The sequence below is a fragment of the Gekko japonicus genome, unplaced genomic scaffold (assembly GCF_001447785.1).
Source record: "Gekko japonicus isolate JY-2015 unplaced genomic scaffold, Gekko_japonicus_V1.1 scaffold4620, whole genome shotgun sequence".
NCBI lineage: Eukaryota > Metazoa > Chordata > Lepidosauria > Squamata > Gekkonidae > Gekko > Gekko japonicus.
The window spans coordinates 40,983-55,323 of NW_015176115.1; the positions used below are offsets into that span (position 1 = coordinate 40,983).

Below are 14,341 nucleotides of genomic sequence, written 5' to 3' on the forward strand. Positions count from 1 at the left end.
TTAGCGTGAGCTAGCTCACAGTTTTTTAGCCTCCAGCTCACAGATTTTTGTCTTTGCTCAGGAAGGAGGGCTCCAGAGCAAACTGATCAATGCAGTAGCCAAATGGCTCGCTCACAACCAGGAGCTCACAAAGTAGAATTTTTGCTCACAAGACTCCACAGCTTAGCGGGAACATTGCCCCCAACCCAACCCCCCGGCTTTAGCTCAGCGGTTTTCCGCCTCCTGTGCGAGACTCGTCCGTCTGCGCGGCCATCGTGTTTTATCAGCCCAAGGCTGTTGTGTCGCCCGTGGAAGGTGACGTTAGCAGAGGGCCAGAAACCATCGGAGGATAGCTGGGGCGCCGCTGGACTCCTGTTTTAATGGGTGGCAACGTTCCCTCTAAGCTGTGGAGTCCTGTGAGCAACAAATTCTAGTGTGTTGAGCTCCTGGCATTGAAGTTGTGAGTGGGCGGTTTGGCTGCTGCAGAAATTAGTTTGCTCTGGAGCCCTCCTTCCTGAGCGGAGATAAAAATTGTGAGCTGGAGGCTAGAAAACTGTGAGCTCGCTCACACTCACTCAGCTTAGAGGGAACACTGATTGGTGGCCAACCCAGTTTAACGTCACTGCTTCTTTGGGATGATCAGAGGAATGTTTTGATGCAGGACCTTAGATCCCCCCCCTTCCCCCCTTATACGTCCCATTTCAACCAGATTTTGTTGCAAGCCACTTTGAGTCCTATTGGGGAGAAAAATGGGAATATAAACATCCAGATAAAGTCTGCATTACTTGATACTTGCAATACTTGTGTATGCTTGTCAGGTCTTGTAACATTAAATACCCTGCTTATAAATTATCTCCCGGTTCCTGTCCAAGATTCCATACTCTGCATTTCTGACTCGTTAACGATGTGCCAGTGCTTTTTTCTCATGGTGAAGCCTTCTGCAAATTTAAGTTCTTAATAACTCATCGTGTGAGTTAGACAGGTCAGATGTCCAGTAGGTTTTGTGCCTGAAATACACATGTGTGCACAATCACCATTTGTTGTACACATGATACTAGTTCTGAAAAAAAATTACTATTTAGATGTTTCTGTTGTCATCATAAAGCATATACAAAGCCTGTCACAATGGGAGGCCACTTTGCAGGAAATGGGGACTTGGTTCACCCCCCCTAAAGGCATCCTTCGGCTCTTGAGTGCATAGTAATGCTTCCTCTTTCCTGTATGATTAAGGGGCTCTGACAATTATGTTGGAGCATTTTATAATGAAGTGTCCTTGCATGTTACTGGATTCTGGCTAATATAGGTGCAGTTTTTATAGGCAGCTGCTTGTAATCTAAGGTGGGCCCTTGGATTCTAATAGAGTCCTCACTCAGTTCTGTTAAAAGATCAGACAAGGTAAGTGGGTTAAAATACTGAAAATGAAAGCAAAACACCCAGGGCAGAAAAAGTGATTAGAGATTCTCTGTGGGGCAGCATTAAGCTTGTAGATGGCAAGATAGTACAGATTTTTCCAGCCCCGTGATTCTTCAGTGGTGTATAGGCAAGCATTACTATAGTGTGGTTATAGCAGTTAGAATTTTGAAGTAGGCTCGGGTGACCCAGGTTCAAGCAAGCTCTTGAACCTGGGTCACCCGAGCCTACTTCTAACTGCTATAACCACACTATAGTAATGCTTGCCTAAATGCCACTGAAGAATCACTGGGTGACCTTGGATCAGTTAACACTGTCACAGACTTGCATGCTAAACATGAACAGTGTTTGAGTCTAGTGGCACCTTTAAGGCAAACAGAGTTTTATTCAAGGTATAGGCTTTTGTGTGCAAGCACACTTCTTCAGATACATTGAAATGACAGACAGTGAGCAGTAAATTTGCATACAGCATAATGAATAGGAATAACAAGCTTAGTTTATATGGTTGCCATTTGTTTGAGTTTAATTCCGGGGGGGGGGACATATTAAAGGAAATAAATATGTCAAAATTGGAGATTGATGGGCAGATGATCCTTAAGTGTGGAATGCCAAGAGTAATTCACTGAGACCCTGCATTACACTCCATCCATCTCCTCTCAAGCATAGAGGCGATCTTACAGCCTCTTTTTCTTTGAAGTGGGGCGATTGCCTGTGTAGAGTTGTCTCACCTGTCTCCAGGCCAGAGAAATGTATTCCAGTCTACCATTCCAAATTACATTGCATTCTACTGTTCATTACATTACATTACAATCTACTATTCTAATCTATTATTCCAAATAAGAAATAAAATAAAGAGGTCATATGGCTCTTCTGGGGGATTGGTAAGAATACAGATGTAAGCACTGAATGAGTTTAGCGTATGTAGTGAGATAAGAAACCAATATCCCTATTAAATTCTGGGAATTCCATTGCTCTGAGTTTTGTAATAACTTGTGACTGAGCAATTGCTTTTTCTAGTCTGTGCCTGAAATTCCTTTGCAATAAAACATCTACTTTGAGGTCACTCATTGGATGTTCTGGAAAGGTTGAAGTGTTCTCCTAAGTGTTTTTCAGTCTTGTGATTCTTGATGGCAGATTTGTGTCCATTTATCCTTTGGCACAGGGCTTTTTTCCCTGGGAGAATGCGCTGGAATGGAGTTCCAGAACCTCTTCAACAAAATTATTTTTAAAATGTTTAAAAGTTCATGAGTGTTCAGACAATTCTAAAACTATACCTTACCGATCAGCCTGGCAACAGGATTGTGACATAGAAATTGATGAGGATGCCTGGCTTACAGTTTGGTCTGCGAAAAGCAATACCTCAAGTTCCTTACCGATGGACCTGCACAAATTCAAAATCCTAACTCGATGGTACTTGACTCCTCAGAAATTATCACACATGTCAGTGGCATACAAATCAATGGTGAGACCTCATTTGGAATACTGTGTGCAGTTCTGGTCACCACACCTTAAAAAGGATATTATAGCTTTGGAAAAAGTGCAGAAAAGGGCAACTCGAATGATAAAAGGGTTGGAACACTTTCCCTATGAGGAAAGGTTAAGGCGCTTAGGGCTCTTTAGCTTGGAGAAAAGACGACTGAGGGGTGACATGATGTAGGTTTATAAGATTATGCATGGGAAAGAGCAGGTAAAGAAAGAGGTACTTTTCTCCCTTTCTCACAATACAAGAACCCGTGGGCACTCCATGAAATTGCTGAGCGGTCGGGTTAGAACGGATAAAAGGAAGTACTTATTCACCCAAAGAGTGATTAACACATGGAATTCACTGCCACAGGAAGTGGTGGGTGCTACAAGCATGGACGGCTTCAAAAGGGAATTAGATAAGCATATGGAGCAGAGGTCCATCAGTGGCTATTAGCCACAAGGTATAGCTAGGGGCTCTGGGGCAAGTGATGCTCTGTCTTCTTGGTGCTTGGGGGGGGGTCAACAGTGGGAGGGCTTCTAATGTCCTGGCCCCACTGCTGGACCTCCTGATGGCACTGGTATTTCTGGCCACTGTGTGACACAGAGTGTTGGACTGGATGGGCCTTTGGCCTGATCCAACATTGGCGTCTCTTATGTTCTTATGTTCTTAAACCACTAGGCCATTCAGGTTTGACCCAGAGCATATCACTGATGAATATACAGTGGAGGTGAACAATAGGTTTGACTAGATTTGAACAATCTCCCCGATGCTGGACAGGTTGTAAACATGAAGGATCATCCGCTCATTGCTTTTGGAAATGTGAGAAAGTCCAGAAATTCTGGCTTGAAGTCCTACAATATATCAAACAAATACTAGACATAGAGGTTCCATTGAAACTGGAACACCTATTTTTAAGACTATGGCCATTAGAGATTGCAAAACATCATCATAAGGAAACACTGGACACAATGCTTTGCGCAGCCAGAGTTTCTATAGCTTCATATTGGAAAGACATTCATCCCCCAAACATTCAAGTGTGGTTTAAAAAATTATGGGACCAATTCATAATGGAAAGTATTACGGACAAGCAAAACAGAAATAATAGAAATCCTACGAATTCCAATTTCAATGCAAAATGGTACCCCATTATGGATGCTCTCTCTCAAGAAAAATTCATCTTTCCTATATGGAAGGACTATATCAAATGGATATAAAACCAAATATTACTATGGATACCACTGGATAACAAAAATTATTTTCAATTGTACTTCAATCGATCTTTATTGTATTACTATTTTATTATAATTTGTTGATAATCAAGCACCAGATCCCTAACAAAGCATATGTTGTGAAATCTAGCAAAATTGAGTAGAAAAAAGATAAGATAGAGAAGAGGGGAAAAAAGACATTGGAGTACAATAGTGTATTGTTATATATAAATGCTTAACATATGTAATTTCAAAAAAACTATCAAATAGCTAACTGATGGTAAATCAAAATATGTTTATTTCGAATGCCTACAGATTATTTAAGTACTGAAATACGAACCGTGTTTATGTACAAGAAATGATTATGGAAGCAGAATGTTGTATATCTTGTTTGTTATATGTTGCTTCATACCTATAAAAACTTTATAAAAAAAAGTTCATAAAACTTCATTTCCCTCTTGAGAGTTCCGGCACCTCTTTTTCTGAAAGAAAGAACTAAAAACTTAAAATAAAAAAAAAGTTAATGAGTTTTCAGTATACATATTGAAAACTTCATTTCCCTGTTGAGAGTTCCAGCACCTCTTTTTCTTAAAAAAAGAAAGAAAGAAAGAAAGCCCTGCTTTGGCATAGGATTTGACTTGTTTGCCCTACATATACAACCGAAGGGCATTGTTGGCATTTAATGGCATATACAGTGTTAGAAGATGAGCATGTGGATAAGCCTGAGATGGGGTAGTTTATGTTGTTAGGTCCAGTGATTGTGTTGTCTGGGTGTCTGTGGCAGCAAAGTTGACATCTGGGTTTATTGCAAGCTCAGGTACCGGCGTCCATATTCAAATTAGGTGTTGCATTATTGTGGGTAAGGAGGAGTTTGAGATTGGGGGGCTGTTTGGGGGCAAGAAAAGGTTTGCACCCCTCCCGTAGTTGTGAAAGAGAACTGTCATTATCCAATGGAAGTTGTAAGTTGTTGATGATGCATTGAACTGTTTTGAGTTGACCACTACCCAAACAAATGATAACCATATAAACTATGCTTGTTATTCCTGTTTGGTCCTTAAATCTGTTAAATATCTTCATTATACTATATGCTAATTTACTGCTTACCCGCTACCTATATGTATGGACTGGTAATTTCCATTTCATTGTATCTGAAGAAGTGTGTGCGTGTGCGTACAAAAACGCATCCCTTAACTAAAACTCTGTTGGTCTTAGAGGTGACGCTGGATTCAAACGTCGCTCTGCTGCTTCAGACCAACACGGCTACCCACCTGAATCATACTTCACGGGGTTATTTTGATGCTAAGATGGTGGGGGGAGAACTACGTGTGCCACCCTAAGTTCCTTGAAAGAAGGGTGGGATAATAATAAATATGCTAAGCAAAGTCAGTAACTGTATGCAATCAGAATTTCTGTTTTGCTTTGCATGGTTTGTGATTTGAAGCAATACAATTCGTGTGTGCTTAGTTCTGCGGTGTCAGAGAACTGCACAACTACCCATCGTCCTCTGCATGCATCTCAGCGTCTGCATCTGTTGAGCTTGGCTCTGTTGTCCTGAGCTGCTGCTATTTTTTCTCTCCTGCAGGTCGACTCTTTCAGGGAGCGGATCACAGGGGAAGTAAGTGTCTCACAAGTTCCTGCTACCTTCAGCTAATGCTGACGATTACCAAGCATGTGAACCTTTCTGCTGAAGGGTAATCTCTGAATCTCAGAGCAGCAGCCAGTCCCAGAGAGCAGCTCTGTTCTCCTGCTGTCCCGGGCCCCTGTTAGCACCCCAGCTCTTGAAGAGGTTTCTCCCGTCCTGTGCTGGTCCGTTTCCTCATTTACGGGGCACGCGATCAAAGGTTCTTCACGGCACTATATGCACCGTATCTGTCTCTTCTTTCTCCAGGCTGAAGATCTTGTAGCAAATTTTTTCCCAAAGAAGCTTTTAGAACTCGACGCTTTCCTCAAGGTAAGTACTGGTTGCCCCTCACTGGACAGTACTTAATCTTTAGAACGGTTTCTGCCATTTGCCGCATTTCATGTGTCGTTCTGTTTGAGTTTTTGTTTTGTTTTGGGAACTTCTGTGGATGTCGAGCCGCCTCTCAGACCCTTCTTGCTCTGCCACTCCCCTTTCTTTCCCAGGATCCTATTTTGAACATTCACGATCTCACTCAAATCCACTCAGAGATGAACCTTCCTGTCCCTGACCCAATTCTGCTCACAAACAGCCATGATGGACTGGATGGGGTAAGATGGCTTGCCAGGTGCAGTATCAGATCAGAACAGGTTCTTGGTGGGTTCCGGATGGCCTTGAGATGGGGAGCAGACAATGGCTGCTCCGGGATCCTTCCTCACCTCCGACTCCTGATGATGGGTGTCCCACTTGTGCTTCTTTCAGCCCAATATGAAGAAGATAAAGCTGGAGGACTGTGAAGAGACTTTCCAGGGTAAGCCTCCGAGGCTCAGCTGCCTTGTCCAGGGTGCCTCTGTGAATTGATGGCCTGAACTCTTTCTTGTGAAATCTGACCCGCTGGAAAGAGGAGCCCTAAAAGGGGACCAGGTTTTGGAAAGGCCGGGGTCTGAAATTTTCGACACCGGTGCCAAGGACTATAAGCATTTGAAGCTTCAGCTCATGCCACTCCTGCCAAATGATGGGGCTGGAGTCCTGTCTGATTTTAAATGGTAAACAGACGGCAGTAAGATTTGCTTCCGAGTCCTGCGTGTGACTGGAATAGAAGAAGGGGGAAGTGACTCTGGTTTTCCCAATAAGATGCATCGTTTGCGGCTTTGGCTTGTATTTTCAATACTCTGTCCAATACTCTGTTCAATACTGTGGTGTTCGTTGTTTTAAAAAAGAAAAGTGGGTCCTTTGGGCTTCCAAATCTGAGTGAGCAGAAAGCCGATAGGTTAGAAATTAAACAGACACCCCACACACACACAGTCTCGCACACAGACTTTTGAAACTCACTCTTGGGGCATTATATTGTGGAAGCTAATAATATTCCCAGTATGACCAAACTTTCCGCAGTAGAGCTTCTGTTTCTATCATCGAGGCGGGTGGGTGGAGGAGGGTGGGTGGCAGGGGCAGTTTTTTAAACCCACGAAGTGCTGTAGGGTGGTGACCAGTGCACCCTCTAAGCTGTGGAGGCTTGTGAGCAAAAATTCTACTTTGTGAGCTACCGGCATTAAAGTGGTGAGCGAGCGATTTGGCGACTGCATAAATTAGTTTGCTCTGGAGCCCTCCTTCCTGAGCTAAGACAAAAATGCATGAGCCACAGGCTAAAAAACGGTGAGCGGGCTCACACTCAGCTTAGAGGGAACACTGGTGGTGACCAGTTATAAGTGCCAGCATTTCTTCTTGTAAAGATACAGAGATGTGAGAGAATCCATGCATGATTGTCCTTGAAATGTGGGCCAGATGAGCTCCAGGGGACAGAGGCCTCAGCAGGGCAGAGAAAGGAGGGTCTTAGCATTGCTATCCTAAGCAGAGTTGCCCCCTTCTGAGTCCTGTGAAGTCAGTGGATTTAGAAGACTGTGACTCCGCTCCGAAGGGTGCTGTTGATCATCTCCCAGGGGCTTTCTGCAGGCACGTACCTGAGCGAGCTCTTTCCTCGGCCCCCTTCCCAGGATAAGTGGCTCGTCTCTTTCTTGTGGCACCAGGTACCAAAGTCTTCGTTATGCCTAATGGGATGCTGAAGAGCAACCAGCAGCTTGTGGACATAATTGAGAAGGTGAAACCTGAGATCCGGCTGCTGATTGAAAAGTGCAACACGGTGAGTGGGGGTTAGCCGTTTTCTCCTTGGACGTTGATCTGCAGTTCGCTTGTCTGGCGTAGTTCTCTGAACTGAGGAGACGCAATCGTACATGCATTTAAGCCTGCTTAGCTTGTTTTTAAACTCATCCTTCCTTAAAGAGCTGAGAGCAGTATGTGTGGTTTGCCCTTTCCAGTATTTTTAAAAATATGTTAATAGCCCTGCAAAGTGTCAGCAAGCTGCCAAAGGTTCTTTTTATTCCTATATGCATTCGGGTACCTGGGTTTGGCAATGTACCTGTTTCTGTATTTCTTACCCCCCCCTCCCTAGAGGTCCGCTCATATAACCATGCGCATATATTCATAGCTGCATGTCTGCTGTAACGTTATCATTTTCCAAGGTGGTCAAGAGGAGAAGTCTGCTCTGCTTTGCTTTGGTTTTAATGAGTAGAAACTGTGGGAAGCGTTTGGTAGTGATAACACAATTGCCGTTGCTTTCCCAGGGGTTTGGGCGCATAAACTGCTTTTTGGGTGCAAGCGGGAACCCTGTCTATTGGCTGTATCGATTATGAAATTGCTTTAACCTTCCCAGCTCTATGAGCTAGCAGTATTCTGAACAGTGATTCTGTTCAGTGACTCATGGCTTCAATAACGTAATCCCTTTCTATAAAGTGTGTACTCCGTTGAATTGCTGTGGGACCTGACACAAAGTAGGCTAGGCTGGGAGAGGGGCGGCCAAAGGCATCATGGCCAAGGGGGGGTCAGAACGTGGGGTTCCCATGTCCCAGTCCCACACTGACCACGGTGCTACGGTGCTTCCCCAGGTGGAACCGTGCCTGATCATAGGTATCCGCTTGTGAGAAGAAAACCACTTTTGCCCTACTGCATATCTGGGCCTATCCTTGTAAGAACCCCTATCTTACTACAGCCGTCTTTGGCAGATCACTGTGTTTCAGCAGGCAAAGGGGCCTGGAGAGCCAGCGTGGTCTCATGGTTAAGAGCGGCGGACTCTAATCTGGAGGACCGGGTTTGATTCCCCACTCCTCTTCCTCCTCGACGTGAAGCCTGCTCAGTGACCTTGGGCCGGTCACAGTTCTCAGAACTCTCTCAGCCCCGCCTACCTCACAGGGTGTCTGTTGTGGGGAGAAGAAGGGGAGGCAGTTGTGAGCAGCTTTGAGATAAAAGTGGGGTAAAAATCCAGCTCTTCTGCTGGTTGTCACGGAGATGAGAAACCAGTACCTGGCCTGTTCCACCTCCGACTGCAAGGTGAGACTTGAACGAACGGGTGCTGCTCCATGCTGAAGAAAATTCCTCCACACAGGAAACTAGTATGTTGGAAAGGGGGCTAGTCTTGAACCCTTTTGGCTGACATCTCTTCCCCCCACCCCTTTAATGTGGAGGGAATGTTTTGAATGGAGAAGCATATCATTTGTGTGTTGGCTTAGTTTCAGGTGGCACATCTCCAGGTTCTCTTGAGTGGGTTTATGATATCAGTGAGGAACTAGGCTGGCATTAGGTTTGGAAGCTGGAAGCCTCTATTCAAATCTCTGTTCCTTCTGGAGTTCCCTGAGTGTTTGGGAGCAAGTCCCTCTCAGCCTTGCCTGACCTCTGGCTCGGTGGTCATCTCCACAAGTTTGCTTGCACAGCAGCCTGACCTGGTTGATTGTCCTGTTTGCCAGTTTGGTGTAGTGGTTAAGTGCGCGGACTCTAATCTGGGAGAACCGGGTTTGATTCCCCACTCCTCCACTTGCACCTGACTGGATGACCTTGGGCAAGCCGTAGGTCTGATAAGAGCTGTCCTTGAAAAAGAGCAGTTTCTGTCAAGAGTTCTCTCAGCCCCACCCATTTCACAGGGTGTTGTGGGGAGGGGTAAGGGAAAGGAGTTTGTAAGCCGCTCTGAGACTCCCGTGGGATCTCTTCTTCTTCTTCTTCTGTAAAGCAGTGAACGTTTTCTCTTGTAACCTCATTTGTCCTGCAGGTCAAAATGTGGGTACAGCTGCTGATTCCCAGGATAGAGGACGGCAATAATTTCGGTGTTTCAATTCAGGTAAATCGGCCCCTTGGGACTGAGGAACTTGAGGCCCCTTTGCACGGGTCTTGTAGGGGTATTGCACAGTTCTGGGTGCGGGGCGAGCAGTAGCTCCCCACAGCTGCTGTGGGCCTTGCCCTGCCGCGTAAGAAGCAGCATCCCTGGCATTGTTCCTTTTCCTAGATGTGGCCTCTCAGTTCTTGGAGAGTGTCCCAGTGAGGCTGTGTTGCATACCCAGATCTCACAATCTTGGCTCAAGATGGTTTTGTGCCAAAGTGGCGACTCAACACGTGGCTGAATTAAATGGCCTGCCTGATTGGCGGGTTGGTGGATCCACCCAGGCACGGGTGAGCTTGGAGGTTCTTCTCTCAATGCTTGCCTTGACTGTTCCCACCCTTGTAGGAAGAGACTGTCGCTGAACTTCGTACTGTGGAAAGTGAGGCAGCCTCATACCTGGACCAGATCTCTAGGTGAGTCCTGTTCTGAGTTGAGATGTGCTCTTTATATTTATATTTTTTAAATTTTTATGTATACTTTCAATTTCTTATACCGCTCTAATCCCGAAGGGTCTCTGAGCGGTTTACATTGCAAATTACCAATTCTAACTAGGGCCACATAGTATTGGGGGGAGGTGAATACTTAACAGGCACCCTGCCGGTTCTTTGTCGATCTCCCAGCGAATCTCCTCTCCTTTGATTCTGCGCTGTAGGTGTCTTTTGTTTTTTGTGGGTTTTTTTGGCTTGGCTCCTCCCGAGACCGGCTTTCCCTGAATGCTCCAGAATGTCTGCTGTTTTGGACCCCCTTGAACCGGCCTCTGCTTCCTTTTCAGATACTACATCACGCGGGCAAAGCTGGTCTCTAAGATTGCAAAATACCCCCATGTGGTAAGTATGGAGCTCAGATTCCCTGGTCTTCATAGTACTTCTGAATTTTATTGCAAGTAAGAGGCCCTGGGAATATATTTAGCAGTATGAAGTGTAAGGATAGTTACCTAGGCAATGTTTAGAAATGCATTTGAGAGCCTTTGTCGTGGATGCTCTGTTTCTGCTTGGTTCTGAATTGTTAGGATCTTGGGCGGCAGGCAGGAAATGCTGGAAAGGGGGAGTGTCTGCAGGTGACTCTTGGCTGGAGGATGAGCCAAATGCTGTGCTCAGTCATGGTGCTTGGTGGCGGCAAAGCATTTCTGCTGAATTGTGTCTTTGTAGGAAGACTATCGCCGCACGGTGACTGAGATGGACGAAAAGGAATACATCAGCCTGCGGCTCATCATATCGGAACTGAGAAATCAATACGTACGTTAGTTTTTTCATAGCCCCTCTCTAGTTTGTTTGGGGGCTGCCCTCCTCTTTGTCTCTGTCTCCCTCTGGGAAAGGAAGCCCGGAGTGGTCTCGGTGCCAGCTTGGCGTGGTGGTTGAAGTGCGCAGACTCTTAATCTGGGAGAACCGGGTTCGATTCCCCACTCCTCCACTTGCACCTGCTGGATGACCTTGGGCAAGCCGTAGTTCTGATAAGAGCTGTCCTTGAAAAAGAGCAGTTTCTGTCAGAGCTCTCTCAGCCCTACTGACTTCACAGGGTGTCTGTTGTGGGGAGGGGAAGGGGAAGGAGTTTGTATGCCACTCTGAGACTCCGAGTGAAGGGCGGGGTATAAATCCAATCGCCCTCTTCCTCCTGTGCTGGGACCTGTCTGTGTCAGGGTCAGGAAAGACATTGGATGCTGCACTGCTCTTCACTTAGGCTGGAAAGGGTTATCCCGACTGCCTTTCCTAACTTGAAACAAGCCAGCTGCTGCAGCCAAGAGCGTCCTGTGGCTCCCCTTTGGTCTGGGGAGGAGGGAGGAGCAGCAGAGGCAGCTGGGGCCGTGTGCCTGCTCACCAGGGACAGGTGCTGTGAGGGAGTCAAGGTGGGGTCACCTCCTCAAGGCTAAATCCTCCTCGTCGCAGGGAGGTGAGCGGCACATTGTGTGGCTGATGTGAAACTTGCTGAAGCTGTCAGCCAATGGAAAGAATTCAGTTTCTTTTTTCCCCCCTCAAAAACAATTTATTAGGATATATTGTTAAGTCAAATACACATTATATTATTAGTTGTTATACATCCTTTCTTCTATTATACACCCCCCCTTGGCTTCCCACAATGCTCCAACCTCCAGCCCATTTCTTAAATTTTCCTCTATTTTCCCTTATCTTTTAATCATAGTCTACCGGTAACATTTCCTTCACCTATTGTTTAACTTTCTTCTAATAACATTAACTTTTCAATAACTGTCAAAGCAAATTAAATTGTCCTTTACATCCCAATATTTCTCCAGGTAATCCTTAAAATCTTTCCAATCTGCGTAAAATTCTTCTGCTTCAAGATTCTTAAGTTTCCTTGTCATTTTGTCCATTTCAACCATAGACAGTAATTTCTTTATCCATTCCCCGATTTCCGGAATTCTGTCTTGTTTCCAGCATTGAGCATAAGTCATTCTAGCCGTTGTTATCATATACCACATCAATGTCCTTTTCCCCACATTGACTTTTTCCATTTTAAGTCCCAACAGTAGTATTTCAGGTTCTTTCTTAAAATTACATTTCACAATGTACCTCAGCCCAATAACTTTTTGCTTTATCACAAGTCCACCACATATGATACTGTGACTATGGTATACAGAGGATGAGACAGTTAAAGAACAGATGACAAAATGGGCAGTCAATATGAACAAAGAAATAGATATGGCAACCAGGGAATTTTTATGGGAAAATGCTATGAAAATATCAACGTGTAATCATTTAAAAGAAAACTGCTATAAGATGATGTATAGATGGTATATGACACCAAAAAAGATTGCAAATATAAATAGTAATATGGAAAGGATTCAGTTCCTGACCGTGCAGAGGTCGATGGTGGCTCTGGTCCCGTGGAGCTGAGGAACGGGCAAATGAGCCGTGTGCCTGGCAGCCGTGACCCCCTCCAGAGCTCTGTGTCCGCTTCACGTGTAGGCTACTCTGCTGTTTGTTTAATTGTCAGGGTTCACAGTTGAACAGCTTGGCCTTGTAAATGACCTAGAGTCTTCTGGAGGGTTACTCAGGAAAGAACATAAGAGATGCCAATGTTGGATCAGGCCAAAGGCCCATCCAGTCCAACACTCTGTATCCCACAGTGGCCAGAAATGCCAGGTGCCATCAGGAGGTCCACCAGTGGGGCCAGGACATTAGAAGCCCTCCCACTGTTGACCCCCCCCAAGCACCAAGAAGACAGAGCATCACTTGCCCCAGAGCCCCTATCTATACCTTGTGGCTAATAGCCACTGATGGACCTCTGCTCCATATGCTTATCTAATTCCCTTTTGAAGCCGTCCATGCTTGTAGCCACCACCACTCTGCAGTTTCATGGAGTGCCCACGAGTTCTTGTATTGTGAGAAAGGGAGAAAAGTACCTCTTTCTTTACCTGCTCTTTCCCATGCATAATCTTATAAACCTCGATCATGTCACCCCTCAGTCGTCTTTTCTCCAAGCTAAAGAGCCCTAAGCGCTTTAACCTTTCCTCATAGGGAAAGTGTTCCAACCCTTTTATCATTTGAGTTGCCCTTTTCTGCACTTTTTCCAAAGCTATAATATCTTTTTTAAGGTGTGGTGCCCAGAACTGCACACAGTATTCCAAATGAGGTCTCACCATTGATTTATATAGGGGCATTATTATATTGGCTGATCTGTTTTCAATACCCTTCCTAATAATCCCCAGCATAGCATTGGCCTTCTTTATTGCAGTCACACACTGTCTCGACATTTTCAGTGAGTTATCTACTACAACTCCCAAGATCTCTCTCTTGATCAGTCTCTGCCAGTTCAGACCCCTGCATGAAAGCTGCATGAAAGCTGCATGAAGACTATTACTTTACATTACATTACATATTACATTTATATACCGCTCTTTCCCGAAGGCTCGGAGCGGTTTACAGAGCATTCTTAATTTCACCTGACTAGGGCCACAGTACAGGGGAGGGTGAGTGCCTTCCGGGCACCTGAGCAGCCGAGCTCTTCTATGTTGTTCAGTACAGGGGAGGGATCTTCGGTCTCCCGGCGGCGGTTTCTCGGTGAAGGTTGGATCTTTTCGCAGCGACTCCTTCAGGCACGGTCCGTGCGGCGCACGGCTGTGTGACGGCTGCAGCGGCTGGTCTCCATCCTCATAGGCTCCGACCGCGCTGCGTCGTCCCGTCACCACGCCCTCCAGGCCAATCACCGTCCGGGTCGCTTGCTGCCTTTCGCCGTCAGCTGTACTGGCTTGATTGTGGCCCAGCGACAACTTCTCCTTTCTGGAGTGTTGGCTGTTCTTAGGAAACAAGAGCACACTTTCCTCTGCAAGCCAAGTTCTGTCTGAGTGAGGAGACCAATCTCTCTCTCTCTCTCACTCTCACTCTGGCTCTCTGTGTGTTCTTTCTCCCTGCAGGTGACTCTGCATGACATGATTCTGAAGAACATTGAAAAGATCAAGCGACCCCGAAGCAGCAATGCAGAAACCCTCTACTGAGCGTGTCGCC

General features: G+C 45.6%; 1 protein-coding gene across 1 annotated transcript in view; it reads left to right on the forward strand.

Annotated features, from left to right (window-relative positions):
* PSME3 (proteasome activator subunit 3) overlaps window positions 1–14,333 on the forward strand; it is a 14,947-nt gene extending 614 nt beyond the window's left edge. Inside the window, exons 2-11 of the mRNA XM_015426774.1 lie at window positions 5,645–5,677; window positions 5,951–6,013; window positions 6,187–6,291; window positions 6,443–6,491; window positions 7,705–7,817; window positions 9,774–9,842; window positions 10,227–10,294; window positions 10,654–10,708; window positions 11,030–11,116; window positions 14,251–14,333. Of these exons, the coding sequence (XP_015282260.1) occupies window positions 5,645–5,677; window positions 5,951–6,013; window positions 6,187–6,291; window positions 6,443–6,491; window positions 7,705–7,817; window positions 9,774–9,842; window positions 10,227–10,294; window positions 10,654–10,708; window positions 11,030–11,116; window positions 14,251–14,331 (723 nt within the window). The 3' untranslated portion in view covers window positions 14,332–14,333. The remainder of the gene's footprint in view (window positions 1–5,644; window positions 5,678–5,950; window positions 6,014–6,186; window positions 6,292–6,442; window positions 6,492–7,704; window positions 7,818–9,773; window positions 9,843–10,226; window positions 10,295–10,653; window positions 10,709–11,029; window positions 11,117–14,250) is intronic.
* The last annotated feature ends 8 nt before the right edge of the window (window positions 14,334–14,341 follow it).